The following is a 15,947-nucleotide window of genomic DNA, read 5'->3' on the forward strand; positions in this document are numbered from 1 at the left end:
TAATAATAATAATAATAAAGCTTAGTCCTGCTTTCTTCATGTGTGTACTTCATGTGCCTGCTAGTTACACCACGTCTGCCCTCTGTGCTATCCTATTAGTTTCAGGATTTTCAGCTTAATCTGTATAAAGTTTCTGTCCCGTCCATTCGAAATCCAGCTATTCTGTGTACAAAGGGGGTCACTGCACACCCTAGGAGTAGGAAACGAGGGAAAGGAATGACAGATTACCCCTCTAGCACTCCTGCTCAGTTCAACAAGAGAAGCTCGTTTGGATTTGGGGCACTCAGAAAACAGAGCCAGAGATCAGGTTTGCACCTTCCCAAAGGGAAACTTTTGCCAGGAAGCTTCAGATTTATTTCTTTTTAGTACAAAAATGACTCTTTGGAGTAGCGCTTATTCACATCTCTTCCTAATTCTCTCATTCATGCCGTACACGGGGAATGCAGCAGTTACACACAGGTGGTAAGTGCAATTGGTCCAGCTCTCCTCAGAAGACCACAGGTATTTATTCTACCCTGGACAACGCTACATGAAACAAAAGGCCCCATTTGGAGGAGGGACACACAGCTTTCACATTCACTAGATATATACAGCAAGAGGAAAAAGTATGAGGAAAAATGAGACCAAGGAAAGGAAATCATATACTATGTTTATAGCTCTGTTAAACTACGCTGTGTGGAACCAGCGAGGAGGTACCTCCCCATGCCCCCAAGTAACTCACGCACCCATGGGAGACATCCATGGCATAAACCTCGTGGCGGAGCAGTTGGATCTGTAGCAAAAGGGAATCTGGCACTTGTAAAAGACCAAAAAAAGAGCAGGATCAGAGTTTTAAATGGCTCCTGACAGCATTCTCCTCATGAAGAGATCTCTGTAAAATATGGAATATATTACCAAACCTGGGCTGGAAAGCAAAGCATTTTTAGGTAGGTGGAACTTTTTAATAGCATGTCATTAAATCTTTCTTACATTTCGCATTTAATAGATGTAACTTTCACAGCATCACGCTCATTACAAAAAAGGCACAGGGGACCATACCAAACAGCAAGCAGAATGGACCCAGAGCCCAAGTGCCTCATTTTTTTGAGCATTTGGATACCATGGTGATGAGAAAAATCATCTGGATGTCTTAACACATTAAATTAGAAATATCCTTACTCTGCTACCAGTCCTCTTTGGCCCCATCCCCACAAGAGTCTGTCAGCTGAACGCGGGCCAGAATTTCCGCCTGTGTAAATTACTGGAGCTCCTCTGCTGCCACTGGCATTGGGCCATTTTTTGAGCCAGATGTGGATATGACCTACGTATATTTAAAAATAGGGTCAGCATAATGAAAATCTTAAGACCATTTGACTGGTTAGTGTGGACGCAGGAAAGGTGCGCTAATCCCATTTCCAGGAGTAAGGCCAAACTGTACAACCTGTCTGAAGCAGGTCACCAGCATCCGTATATAGGTGCCGGTACTGAGTGGTTTAAGAGGAACCGAGTGTTTGCACATCTATTTGATTTCACCTGTCACTTGAGCCGTGACTTTTGACAATCCCAAGGTACAAAGGGATTGGTGTGCTTTTCCTGGTCTGTGTCCTGGAAATGTAAGTTAAAGCCACACAGCATTTTGGCAGGGTGTGCTCCATGACCAGAATGTGGGTTTTAAGGAGGAAAAATAATAAAAAAAATAATAATTTTTTTAAAAAGTGCACAAAGCCCTTATAACCTCAAGAAAACTACTTACTACAGCTTTGTGTCTGATTAACTCCCTTTCATAGGTGAGCTTGGTAAGACTTCCCTATTTTGCACAAAGACTGTAACTATTCATGTGTTTTGAAATGCTTTACTAAATCTGTGTGCTATTTCTAATTACCATTGTCACTCCACACCAAGGAACACTGAGCCAGGCAATGCAATTTCTGTTCATCCTGCATGTCTCAAGCACAGCTTGACTTCTGAGGTGGAAGCTGCAGAAAGCTGCCATTTGACCACCTGTGTGAGAACCCACCAGCTGCTGGTTCTGAAGTACTGCACATGACCACCATAAGCCTCCGGTAAAAAAATAAATAAATAAATAAATAAAAATGCAATGGAGCTGAAGCTAGACCGAGTGCTGAGATCTACCCCAGGCACAGCAACCAGGTCTGAGCTGCCCAACTCAATGATGTAGACAAGCAGCATTTTTTTGTTGTTGTTTAAATCTTTTCCCAAGATAAGGACTCACATCCTGAGAAGCATCATTTTTACAAATTCTCATAACCACACAAAACAGTTTTAATCGATCTGAACTCCTCTAACCAACTAGCTTTTCCCTCTGCTCAGATTTAGCATCAGAGGTGTTTTAAACCAAGCTGGTGTTAGCAACTTTCTCCTGGACCCTAATAATTAAAGATCACCTCATTAGGAAATTGATGAATAACCTGAAGAAGCAGAGATAACAGGCCATCAGGAACCTGTAAGAGATAGCTAACCCATTTAACACCCCGGCTAACTTTCCAGCAGGATTGAGTTGAATTGGAGCAAGCTGCTAACCAGAGAACCGCACACCGTAGATCGCAGTCCTGGAAGCTCACAAGATCATTACTATTTACCCGGCAGGCCTGACTGGCTCCTTTGGACTAAATTTATCTGAATGCTTCAGACTGACTCTATTAGCATCACTCCTGAACTCCCTGCTTCAGCACAGAAAAGCAGAGCAGGAAAGTTAAATTGCTGCGAACACAGCGGCAGTCAGATCCAAGGAGGCTGCCTCTTCAGGCCATGTTTCTATGAACACGAGACATTAAATGTGAAGGAGAACACCCAAGAATTTTGGCTCTATGTCTTTGCTTCAGAGGCAAATGTCTTATTTCTCTAGCATCAAAGCAAGACAGGCATTTGGTACAGTCACCATTAAAAGACTGCATTGTGATAATAATGGTCACAGATGGCGAGAGGCGTCTCCTGGTGGAGAAAATCCTACTGTTTTTCCTTTGCTTTGCATGGCCACCTTCCTCTTTCTGAGTATGGCACAAAACCTGTGGATATTTTCATCCTACATGTGAGAAAAACTAGAGTTATAGTTTTCAGGATGGAAAGCCAAAGGCAATCAAACCTCTTATTGTCTCATTTCTGCGATTTCCTTTGGCTTCTGACCTTCCCCATGCTGACATCACTCACTTCCCTTCCACGAAGGATGCAGGCTGCAATTGCTTTCCCAGCAAAGGGCCTTCCAGCTCTGAAGTACTCTGGTTGATAATTTTGTTACTTTCTCCCACATTTTCAGGTTTCCCTGCAGTTTTCTCTTTTCTCCCCCCCTTATTTTTGCATTGTTCTCAGCTATTCCCTCTGCTCCACACCCAGTGTCAGCCCCCAGTAACAGCACTGGCTTGTCCTCTGCTCAAAAGCAAAGTGAAAAATGAGTCTTTGGTTAAATGAATTCACAATCCACTCAACCGCTTTTATCGTAAACACTTTGTGGCAGGGACCATCTTTTTGTTCAGCATTTGTGCAGCATTTACTTCAGAAAGAACTAATCAGCGACAATTAGAGAAATAAACTCTGGTAGAGAGCCATCATAACGGCAACGTTGTCGGGCCTGTAAGAAATCAGCCCTACATCCACTCACTTCAAATGGCCTCCTGCACCTACAGCTTCAAGGCCTGTGCAGACTGACAGGTAGAGCACTGGGACCTGCCGAAACCAGCAGCAACCCATGAAACTTCTCATCTGGAATTTCCACTAAACCTGTCCTGTGGGAAAAGACAGTAGTAAACAGTGCACGAGAAACACAGTCCAGACATTTCCACAGAAAGTAAATCTGCTACCAGAGAACTGCATATTTCTTGTTAGCTATTATTTTTAACCTCTTGCAGATTTATTTTTACTGCAATTTGAATGTATCTGTTATATGCCATAACATTAGTATTACAAGACGCACTAAAACAGTAAAATATCCTCGGCACTTGATACCATTTTACAAAGCTGGGTGTTAAAGCCAGTGAGGACCGTGGGTCGCTGCAGCAGCCACCAGTGCAATGACCCCACTACAGCTTTACTTCTTAAACCATCTTCATGAACAGCAGAAAAAATAACGAATATCATCGGGGTGTGTTTTTCATCTCACCATTAAACAAGGGATGAGCAAAACCAGAATTACGATACGTCCAAAGGGATGGATTGCTGCTACCAGGCTGTGGTTGTGAGCCTTGAGCTCACAGCCTGCAGCCCAGACCCCCTACAGAACTCATACCTAAAGGACATTTAAATCAAAAACTACCTGGGATTGACACACACCACAAAGTTTTCATTCCATTTTTTATAAAGCTGTTTTAAATTAGTAAAAGTTTGTCTGAATAAAGGCCTCAGGACCTGCCTTTAAAGTATATTCTCTAATAAGTCTAATAAAAGACAGTTAAATGCATAAATTATGCCCTCATTAATCATCTTAACTTTTCAATGATGCAAAACTGATGGTTGTATATTGGCACCCAGGCAAGCTACAGGAGAGCTGAACTTTCCACTCCCAAAAAGCACTGCCATGAAGCTCTTCGTTTTCAGCTTGGACGCTGTTTGGCACAACAGTTTGACATTCACTTAGAAGACTGGTGAAAAATACTCACTGCTAATTTTCCTAAGTGCCATGCCAGCGTCTCTGGGGGCCATGTGTTTGCCCACCTTCCCATTCAGTAATGTGATTTGCTCCCTGCTAATAAAACACACCTCACATTAGCTAGGAAAAGGAGTTTAGTTAGTGGGTCTTGATGATATACTCATAAAAAAAAAAAAAAAAAAAAAAAAAAAGCTGATGAAAAGCATATTTAAAATACTTTTCTTTGTTTATATTTTTAAACGTGGGAGACACAAGCTGATAATCCCTGCAGATCTCCTTTTTCTTCCCCATTGCCCCCGTGGTTTATCATGTCCAATTAGCCATCTGCCATGCCTGCACTGCCATACAAAGGGGGCCGGCTCTCCTCCACCGCAGCCCATCAGCGGGGCTATTGTCCCAGCTGACAAACAAGAATCAGCCACTATTGTTTCCAGCTGACAATGCTGCTCCAGCCTAGGCTGCCAGTTGCGATTACAACAGCAGGAGCACCAGGGTACACCCTGGGAGTCACGAACCACGCAGCAGTGTCGGTATTAGCGGGGAACCTTCACAAAGCTCTCTTTGCAGCATCTATTCTAATTTCAGGTAATAAACCAGCCTGGGCCAACCACCACCCTTCATATCCCGGCTGCAGCGGGACATATTGCCTCTGCTGCTTTTTCCAGCTCTCCCCTTGCCAAGGCAGGCTCACCATCCGCAGAGGAGAGCAACTTCCGAGAGGGAAATCTTTCCTTTTCGATTTTTATTTTCAAGATATGCCTTACCTTCTGCCTCTTCAGCACAGCTTATTGCACACATGTACAAAAGGGTTTAAAAAACCTGAAAACTCCACTAAGTCTGCACGGGTACCAATTACGCCATGAGGTTAATTTAATTTCTCTCACAAACAGCACTCACTCACCCTTTTTCCCAAGGCCACTTCACTAACAGAAATGACCAGAGCAGCTGGTCTGCCAGTCACCGAGATGTTAAATTGAAGATCATTTCCTCTTATTATTCTCAGCAAAGCATGATGTGACCTTACGCTAAAAACTAAGGTCTGCCTAATTATGGTAGTTTTGTTCCATCAGTGAGACTGAAGTGCTGGTTCAGATAATTAAGGTTACAAAAAGGGAATTTCATTTTTAGTTTTAAAGGCAATTTGTTGCCTTGAAGTGGGAGTGTAACAAATTAGGCCTATGTACCTATATGTTCCCAGCCATTATACTGTGTCATTTTTGAAGAAACAGAAGGCAGTCCTGGGCTTAGTAGCAAAGCCACACATGTTTAGGGAGAAAGAACCCCAATAAGACACAATTTATTCTAGGCACTAGTTAATGAAAGTGAGCAAATACAAATGATTTTTTATAGTTTTGTTTCCACTTTTAAATATCTCCTAATCCCCTGATTAGGAAACAGGAATTATTTAAACTTCAATCCTTTTTTACCTATTTCCTACTCCAGCACTGAATATATGTAATTTGAAAATACCATTTCCAACCTTAACTGAATTGTGCAAAGTAAAATAAATGAAAAGTGACTAAAAATGATGTTATTCCAGCAGTCACATGCATAACTTTTGCAATGACTTAAAACAGAGAAAAGTCCTTGTCCTGAGTTTCAAACACTAGGCTCATTCTGAAACAGGCATGAAACACAACACACACACACACAAAATAAATAAATAAATAAAAATTGCTGAAGTATCACTCCATCCTTAGCCTGCAACACCTGAAACCTCATTTCAACATGCTGCAATCCACATCTTGCACAGGTGACTGACTTGAACCTAGATTTATGGCTGCTGTTGCAGTGCCAGGACCAAGTGCTGATTTTGGTTACATCAGCAAAAATTCCCAAACAATTCCTCTGAAGTCCTCTGGATCTGTGTGACAGTAACACAGTCTGTCCCAGAATTGAGTGCGGGAAAAAAATCACAATATTATGACTTCTTTCTTTTATAGCCCTCTGCATCCTAGGGCTCTCTATTCAGACAATCATATTTGACTTCTCTGTTTGCCTTCTCTTTTTGTATCCAGCTTTCTTTTGCAACACGTATATCATAATATTCGCTGTTATTCTTGCCAGAGTGTCCAGGCAAAATTCCCCAAATGGCAGAGTCCCTTTAGTTAAACACAGGGCATGTGTGCCATAAAAGCCTGTAAAACAGGAGTTGTTTATCCAAAGAAATATTAAAAGCAGGACACCAATCCAAATCAAATAAAAGCATAAATACCTCTAAGTTGTTTCATGATTTACTTTAAGTTCCAGCCATAAAACGCACAGCGCTGTGGGTTTATAAGGTCTAATACTCCATAAGTATTTTCTTTGATGCAACTATGAAGTACTTACAAATACCACTGGGTACTGTATGGTACAGGTCACCACGGAGCTATAAAGCTGCTATACATCCATAATCAAACTTCCTAGGAACTGTAATGTCACAGCAGCTGAAACAACAAAATACTTCATCCCAGATCTTCAAGGGGTCCAGAACACCTGCCCAGCTAGAGGATTCCTCAAGGGGCTCTAAACACAGAGGGGGGTGTGCTTGGAGTGGGCGGGAACCAGCAAAAAAAACAAAGTTGCTCCCATTTCTAAGCCCCTGTGTTTCTCTAGCACCTTATTATGAGACTTGACAAAGTATAGGGGTTTGGGGGGAAGAGCAGTAATTATATATTCATGGCCCAGTGGGATGCTTGCTTGTATCCATGGAGCCCATCACCCCAAAACACAAGTAGCCACCTATGCCGGATGCAAAATGGTCTCCATGAGCACTAGGAGAGTTGTGTGGGGCTCCTCTTTGATGGAAAGACTTTGGGGTATCACTTTCCTTCATTGGGATCTTTGTCCCCAAACCCAGTGAAGGCAATGGGCTTTCCCCACCCCTTCAGGAACATCGCAGATGCTGTATCAAACCTCATCACATCACCCGTGAACTTCACTGGTGTCTGCACTATGATCTTACTTGTCCTGTTTCACCCTGTTTTGGAAAGCAAGGATTGTGACTTCAATACCTAGCAGCTCTGACCAGAAGCTAGGTGCAACAAGCCTTTGCCTCTGGAAGTAACTCTTTTCCTGTTAATTTGATTAATATCAGATAGAACAAATACCTTCCTACTGGCCTATAACACAATGCAACCTCATCCAGCAGAAGCACATTATTAACGACCATCAGGTGTCACACATCATAAATGACCATCAGGTGTCACCCCTGTTGCCCTGTTCATACTTCTGAGTGACAAGGAAGGAGTTGGGAAAAGAACATTCATCCAAACACCTTTTCTGAACTAAATCACTAATTTAAATTACTCCTTTCCAGGACCAGACAACAGAGACCCTTCTGCTTCTGTCACAAGACCCCACAGATCAGTAGGTTCTGCCTCATTTCTGAGCAGCACCTGCAGGGCCAGAGGGGGAAGTCACTCCTGCCAAGATCTCTGGATCCACTGGCGTGTCCATGTCTCCATGCCAGTTCCTAGACCAGCAGAGCTCCCTCTGAGGGTCCCGGGGAAGAGAAGGGCAGATCAGTATGGCCCACCCCATGCACTGGGATATGCGGTGATAGGGACTTGGGAGCATCTGGGTCCTCACATGGAGTGCCATAACCAGCTCTCTCCCCCACATCAGTCACATGAAAAAACACCCACATTAGATAATAAGGAAAGAAAGGAACAAACCTCATATTCCTGACAGGGTCAGAGGTCAAAGCCCCCCGAGAACAGTATGGATTTTAATTAACAGCATCACCATCAAGAGCATGGGAGCTTTCCAAGTGGTCCGTACAACCTGACAGCCTTTCCTACAGCAGAGCCTCCTTTATCAGCATGCATTACTGGACCGGACCTTATAAATTATGAAGTCTCAAGGTGAGGAAGTCATGCGTCACGCAAACACCTCACTCCCTGTGACAACTAGATTGAATCAATTTATCCGCTCTACGAGGAGACACTTGATTCCATCAACCTCGAGGAGCACTTCTCGGTAGACATCATTTCAAGCACATCTATTGATCAAACAGCCTGGCCACTGCCAATCATTTTAAAGTTATTTAGTAGCGGAGCTGCCAGTCACTTGTGCACAAATGAACAATGCTGAAAGTCTAAGCGGCTGGTGGAGAGCTGAAAGCAAACAGAATAATTCATCGTAGTCAAAGGAGATGGAACAATATCAATTTTCAACTCACCCACAGGAATTATCTCTGACAAATTCGGCATCTTCATATCAGATATAATCAATGTTAAGTGCCAGAAAAATAATTTAGAAAACTGTACCACTAGTGGATAAGAAATATTGATGATTAACCTTCCCAGTAATCAGTAGTTTGCTAAACTGTTCTGTCAATGACCTCTATAAATATTTAATATTTTGGTAAATGATTTTCTCATATGTTTTACCTCTGCTTCTAAAACACACTGCAGAAATTCGTACAACTTCGGCACAAAGACAAAGCTCTCCCTCCGTGCCTATATCTGAGGGAGATCTGTCGGTTGTACACTTTACAAAGAGGCTCATTTTATGTTTCAAACAACAGGTATTTGGCTTCGGTTCCATGCAATGTAAAAGTCTCAGTACACTTTTAACATAGACCTCTAAGAGCTCTACACAACTCGCTTGTATTGTATTATCTGTCACTGAAATAGACACGAGGAACTTAATAAGGTAGACCTACGCACAAATTTGCTTTCTCACTCAAACATAAGCTCAAAAAGCAGTGATAAACTCTGCAGAAATTACTACTTTGATTCAGCAGCCTGTCATCCCAGATATCAGAGCTGGAGATTGCAATGGTCATTTCTGCCCTTGAAGTCCCTCTGCATGGTGATTTTTATCCCAGTTACATGGGAATGATTCTCCAAAAGATAGAATTACTCTGCACACATCTGATGGTGAAAACTAGAATAGTCCCTACCCTGTGTGCCTCCAGGGATGAATTCCAGCACCAACCACACAGGTGTTAAATCCACTCTTTTCAGAAAGTCCTTCCTAGTTCTCATCCACATACACTGAGGAACAGGCCCTCCTTTATTACCTCGTGTTAATTCCCTTGGTTTTACTTCCCAGGTCCAGCTCAGAGACCTGCTGTCTCTGTTCTCGCTGAAAAGGGACCGCTACGTCCAGTGTTTGGGTGCTGCCGGCGGAGCTGCTCCGTGCGCGGCGCCATTCCCAGCATCAGCCTCCTCTGCTGGTACCAGGGAGCAGCCTATCGATCCTCCCGGCTCAGTGCAGAGCCCGTCTGCTTGCTAAAAGCCTCCGAGTGAGATATTAGTTGTTTGGACTCCATCTTTTCACTGAGAATAATGACTTCGTGCTTTTCTATGCAGTAGCTGTGAATTCAGGATGGGTTTAGGCAGCCTGGTGTATGCTTATGCTATTGGAGCCACTAATCTTTAAGCCACACGGATTTTTTTTTTTTTTTTTTTTTTTTGACTATTCAAGAGAATGAAAGCCACAATGGTTATGGCTATATAGCTTTACAAATCTGGAATACAAGTCAGGACAGGAGAAATAAAAGCAAAAAGCTAATACCAAGAGAAAAGGAATGCTAAGCCTATGCAGGTCTCTACAGCTATTACAAACCAGACCCCACCTCACAGCCCTCACTCGGGCAAGATTGCAACTGATGGGGGAGAAGAGAAACAGAAGAAGCCCCAGAGCCCCACATGTGCTGGTCTCTCTGCCATCCAGTGAGACCAGCTTCAGACAGTCACAGCCCCGAGAAGCAAATGGCAAGCAAACATCGCAGAAAACCAACGTTGCAATTTCACGTGAGTCATGCCTGCTATCATTTGCTTTCTCCCCATTCCTCAGTGATGTCGCCTGGTCATTATAACAGCTGGCAATCAACATGAATTACTAATATTTTTCCATGTAATCTTTTTGGACACAAAATGATACATTAACAGTGCAGAAACAAGAATTTTGTGATCTCCTTCGATGAACCTTTTCAAGGCAGATGAGCCAACCAACAGGGATGGCTGTGTGTGTACACACGCTTCAGCACACGGCTGTGGCCTGAGCATCCCTTCCAAGCCTACATTTCCGTGATTTTGTTTCCTTGAGGAGCAGAAGTGTTGGGAGGCTGAAACTGGCAGCAGCATATTTCTGGTTCTACAGGTGAAATTGCCAGGGAGTGAAAATTGTCACAGAGTGAAAGAAGCACATAGTGCTTCACTGTGCTTTTTCCTCATTTTGGATTTTTTTTTCATAAAAGCTAGACAGACTTGACTCTCTCCAGATTCAGTTGTGCTAATGTGCTTACACTGAGAAGGCAGTGCCACAGGGAAATTATTTAGTTTTGGAGGAAGGGGGGAAGACGATAAAAGGTGGGGAGAACCTTTTGTAATGTGTTTCTATAAGGAAAATTGTTGTGATTTTCTGTTCTGTATGTGTTTTTGTTTTCTTTCTTTTCTTTAAGAGAATCTTCATTTGCCTACAAATGCTAATATTGAGGAGGCTTGGGAAATGAGCTTATAACCTGGTAAGCTATCAACAGGCAAATATCCTATGCCTTAATGGCTTGTGGATCACAAGATACACACAGCCAGACCTTATTATAGTTATCCTCTAGATCAAAGGGTTTTCACATAAATGGGGTGCAGTCTACCATGGCAGGGAACCTCTGCTGCCTTCAGGATTTAACTACTTGAAGTTTTGGTGATTACATAGTTGTTTTTTTGTAACCGGAGCTCAAAGCACTCTGTATAGCTAATGAGCAGGTAGAAGGAGGAAGACAGCTGAAAAGCAAAGTCTTGACAAACAGCTGTGGCAATAAGTGGCAATCCCAGCCCAAAAGGGTCAATCCCCTTATGAAACAAGCATTTAATCCTTTACAATTTTTAATTAAATATCTACCAAGAAGCCCGTAATACTTTCTTGAGACTCTGATTTCGTCGACGGGAGGGGGGAGGGGAGGGACCACAAGTAGTTCCAGCTGAGATGCTGAGCCTGTGCAAAGCCGAGGGCCCCCAGGGAACAGCACCTCCCGGGCGTGTGGCGCAGGGGGAGCCCCGACACGTCCCCGCTGCCCGCAGAATTTAATTAACGAAGGAGCGATTAATGAAGCCCCCATTCTGCCGGAGCCCGGCGACCCTCGCAGCCCGGGCAGGGCATAGGGCTGGCAGCCGGCTCCGCGACCCGCAGGGTCCCCGGGGGGGGATTAGTGAGGGACACACCGAGCATCCCCGTAAGGTTTTGGGGGCAGCCGGGGGCGGGGGCCCGGCCGGTCCCCTCCGACGTGGTCGGCGGTGGGAGGGCAACCCCGTGCGGCGGCTCCGCGGCAGCATCTTCACGGGGACATGGAGGGGGGGAGCCGGGGAAGCGAACCCAGGGGGCTGCGGGGGACAAAGCCAGGAGGCAGGCGGGGATCCCCGGCTCTCCGCCCGCTTCTCCTCTCCCTTCCCTCGGCTCCGCTGACGGCGGTGCCCGCGCTGCCGCCGCCAACCCCGCATCCCAGGCAGGGCCCGGCGGTGCCCCAGCCCCTTCCCCGTCCCCTCGGCTCCCCTTACCTGTTCGGAAGAAAGCATCCACCTCAGAGTCGGGGACAGCGCCTTCCTCCGCTGCCCCTTCGCTGGGATTCATGGCTGGGGGAGAGGAGGCGGCGAGCCCGGCGGCTGGTAATATCCAGTGAGTTAGGGAGGAGGAGGAGAGCCGGGAGAGAGAGAGGAAAAAAAGAGGGAGGGAGGAGAGGAGGGAGGAGAAGAGGGATGGAGGCGCGTTTAGCAGCGAGCCCAGCCGAGCACCGCCCGGCTCATCCCAGCCGCGGTGCCTGCGGGGCGGCTGCCCCGGGGCTGGGCTGGGCTGCCCGGGGCGGGGTGCTGAGTCCCCGCCGAGTGAGTCCCCGCTGCCGCCGCCCCCCTCTCTCCCTCCGTCCCTCCCTCCGCCCGCTATTGTTCCGACCTGCCCCTCTCCGCGCTGATAACCCGGCACGGCTCTGCACGGCACCCACCGCTCCCCTACCGGCACCTCCCGAGCCTGCGGCGCCCCCCGGGCAGCCCCGGCTGGGGGCTGCTGCTGGGTTTCCTCCCCCGGGTGCTCGGCAGCCCTACTGGTGCGCATCGCCAGCTTGCGCCGCTGCCATTCCGCCCCCCGGGCGAGCAGCCGCGGTGCGGGGCTGTCAGCTGGGCAGGTGGTCGGGGATCGAGAGCGATAGCTCCTGTGGTTGAAAAGGAACACACCCCCACACCCTTTTTTTTTTCCTTCCCTGATTGCTGTTCATGGGTTTTGGAAAGGCTCGGTGCAGCTGCGTGTTGCTGCAGGTACACCTTCACAGCTTACCCCTTACAGTCCCAAGGGTGGAGAGGCAAAAAGGAGTTGGAAAAGCCAAGGTCCTGGTCCCAGCCCAGCTGCTGATGCAGCTATTTAAATTATTTTATTTCTCTACTCTAGCTGCAGTATTTGTGATTTGGGACAATAATTGTTGTCCCCAAAGGAGCATCGTGAGGAATGCTTGTTTGTACTCCAGCAGCTGTGTTAAATATTATTCCCTAAGCCCAGCTATCAAGATTTCAAGCACAGACAGGCAGAGATAGACAGCAAGACAGATATTTGCTATTTGGGCACTCTCCTTTCTTCTCCTGTTCACCTATTTGAAGTCTCACCAGCTCCTCATTCCTCTGTAATCACGTAACAGCCCTATGACTAGCAGCTTGCTTAAGGAGAAACATTGTTTAAGGAGAAATGTTCCACCTAGGCAGAGCCCCACTGTACAACAGGGCTGCTCTCTCACCTTGGTTGCTCATCTTTTTGTTACCTCTACCCTGGGAAAGGGGAAGCAACTGTTGGAGCAGCCACCCCCCTGGCTGGATCACCCTTAGATAACCCAGCCCTGCTGCAGAAAAGCATCTTCCACTCTCAAGAACAAGGGTCTCAGCCAGCAGGTCCCCGTGCCCCCAGAATACCCATGTCCCTGTAAGGATGATGCCCACTCACTGCTCCTTTGCCGCTGAAAAACTCTGATGTTTGAGGGACTCTCGAGGTGCGCAGGAGGAAATGTGCTGGAGAGGACACAGACAAAACATCTCCAGGTCACCGCAGAGGGACTCGCAGGGGCACTTCAGAAGAGCTCAACACCAGTCTAGTGAGTCTCAGGAAAGAAAATAATCCGGGCAGCAGAAATCTCAGAACCAACTGGTTGTAAGTGACACTGTCTGGATCAGATCTCAATCTGTCAGGCAGGTGAGCAGCTGAGGCCAGCAGAGCCTTTTCTGTTTTACCGTTGAGTATTTCAGACAACACGGATTTCCTCCATCAGCTCTCTTCCCAACAGAGGGTAGGGGAAGGCTGGATTTGGATGCACACCCACAGACTAGGTATATTGTACTTGATAAGAGGGCTGAATCTTTCCCTGAAGAAACCAATGTATCCGAACAGCATTGAGCAGAGGCATCTCAATCACATCTTATCCAATCTTACTGTTTACTAGTGGAATTGAAACAGAATTGAGAATCAAATCATACATCAGGCCTGGGGACTGCGGAAATATAAGCAAGCATCCTAAAGAAATCTAGCATTTAGTTTCCCTCTGGTTGCTTTATTCTCTCCTTTCTGATTTACTGCCTGTTTCCCAAGCCTCACCCCAGCTGTGTTTAAGTATAGCCATTTACCTTTTTATGCTTAGGGATAAAAAGGGTCATTTCACAACTATCTACAGAAAACAAGGCTTGGTGCAGCCCTCTGTGCTGCCTCCTTAGGGCCATCAGCACACTAGAACTGGCTCAAACTCCAGCAGCAGGGCATTAACACACCACAAACACCTGAGCATAATCAGTCTTTCAAGCACCAGCCTTCTTCAGCAACCGCTCACCCCCTTTTCCACACCACAAGGCAGAAAAGCCTTCTCTTTTCAAGTCCTAAACAAGCTGCACCATTTCAAATCCTGCCGTGAGATTTCATCTCTGAGTATTCGCTGCACACAGCCCTGCTTCACTCCTTAGCCCTTTCTGCCCCCCCAGACGCTCACATGCAGACTGATGTGTGTGAGCTAAAGCTTTGGTAGCTGGGAAGATTGGGACTTCCCAGGGAAGCACTCTGAGTCCACTTGGGATTTTGTACAGTCTGGTGGGTTTCTGAGTCAAAGCATTCCTCCTCCAGCAGCATCCTTAGAAGTTAGGCAGGAGTTACCTATAGCAAGAAAGGTTTTGCATCATTCAGCAAGGAGAATTAATGATATCAGTGTCAGAATTTTATATGAACCCTGCAGGCGTGGCCTATACCATTGATTGTAGAAGTCACATAGGCAACAGAAAATGTCCTTGTCTGCATAACCTGCAACCACTTTAGAAAATGCTGAGAGATGGAGGGCAGTTGATTTAACTCACCTGCCATGCTGATAACTATACTGATTTATGTTAATGATTAAACCAGTTAAGGCACTTAGATTTAACCATGTAAAATACAGATAGTTTCTGCAAACAACTATTTTTTTTCTTCAGAGGGCAAATTCATTAGAACAGGAATGGCCCCCGGTCTTTCTCATGCTTTGAAACAAATGGGAATTCTTTCTTTTTAAAGAATAAAGTGTTGTTATTGCCTTTTTTTGTTTTTAATCCAGTTTCATTCAAGTACATCAAGACCTAGCTGTGCATTTCTGTTGCCACCTCTGCTGGGCTAGGCACAGCATTACTGAGGTTGCAGCTCCACTGGCCAGGAAAGCCCTGCACAACATCTTCACTGTTTTCATGGCATTATCATTGAAGCACCAGTGCTGCTGCCATGTTTCGCACACAGCATGGCCGTGCAGGATGGGGAGAACACACATCAGTAAGTTCCAGCGCAACCCCAGACGTTGTGAGCTGCTATTTTCATCACCATTGTGATACAAGCGGGGCTGTCCCTGTAAAGTATCTTCAACAACTTGGAGCCACCATGACTTCAGTTCAAGTCTCAGCAACAAGTTCATGATTTATATCATTCAAAGAAGAGCTGTTAAATATGGAATAAAATACTTTCTGCAATCTATAAGTCACTTTTTTGTTATAATGCTGAAGGTACCTCCAATTTCTTTGCAGTACAAAACACCAAATAAAACAAAAACAAACAAAACCAGACGCAGAATTACATAAGCCAAAATACACCAGTCTCATTGACAGACACTGTTTTAATCTTTTGCATGGCTCTACTTGGAAAATATTTCAATTCATAGAAAAAATAGCTGTGTAAAAATGTTCTTATTTGTGATGACCCTCGAAGCCGCTCAAGTAGCAGAAACTGTCACACAGGCGTTTGGTTTAAGTCCCCTACTACAGTCAAGTTTTCCAACAGGACAGCAACAGATGGCATCAGAGACAAAACATTTTTAGCTCGATCTCACAAGCCTGCAAACTATAGGATGGGAGGAGGGGGAAGTATTTGAACAAGAAATCAATAAATTTCACTTTACCAAGATGGC

General features: G+C 45.5%; 1 protein-coding gene across 15 annotated transcripts in view; it reads right to left on the reverse strand.

Annotated features, from left to right (window-relative positions):
- KALRN (kalirin RhoGEF kinase) overlaps positions 1-13,934 on the reverse strand; it is a 497,542-nt gene extending 483,608 nt beyond the window's left edge. For 3 of the 15 annotated variants that reach the window (XM_035331501.1, XM_035331498.1, XM_035331507.1), the window contains exon 1: positions 12,067-12,303. In XM_035331501.1, coding sequence (XP_035187392.1) covers positions 12,067-12,139 — 73 coding nt within the window. In that variant the 5' untranslated portion in view covers positions 12,140-12,303. Of the gene's footprint in view, positions 1-12,066; positions 12,344-12,457; positions 12,571-13,489; positions 13,555-13,858 lie in introns of those variants that run through there. The other 12 variants (XM_035331506.1, XM_035331495.1, XM_035331496.1 and 9 more) reach the window with 12 other exon arrangements.
- Positions 13,935-15,947: the final 2,013 nt, after the last annotated feature.

Source organism: Oxyura jamaicensis, chromosome 7, assembly GCF_011077185.1.
Source record: "Oxyura jamaicensis isolate SHBP4307 breed ruddy duck chromosome 7, BPBGC_Ojam_1.0, whole genome shotgun sequence".
Classification (NCBI taxonomy): Eukaryota; Metazoa; Chordata; class Aves; order Anseriformes; family Anatidae; genus Oxyura; species Oxyura jamaicensis.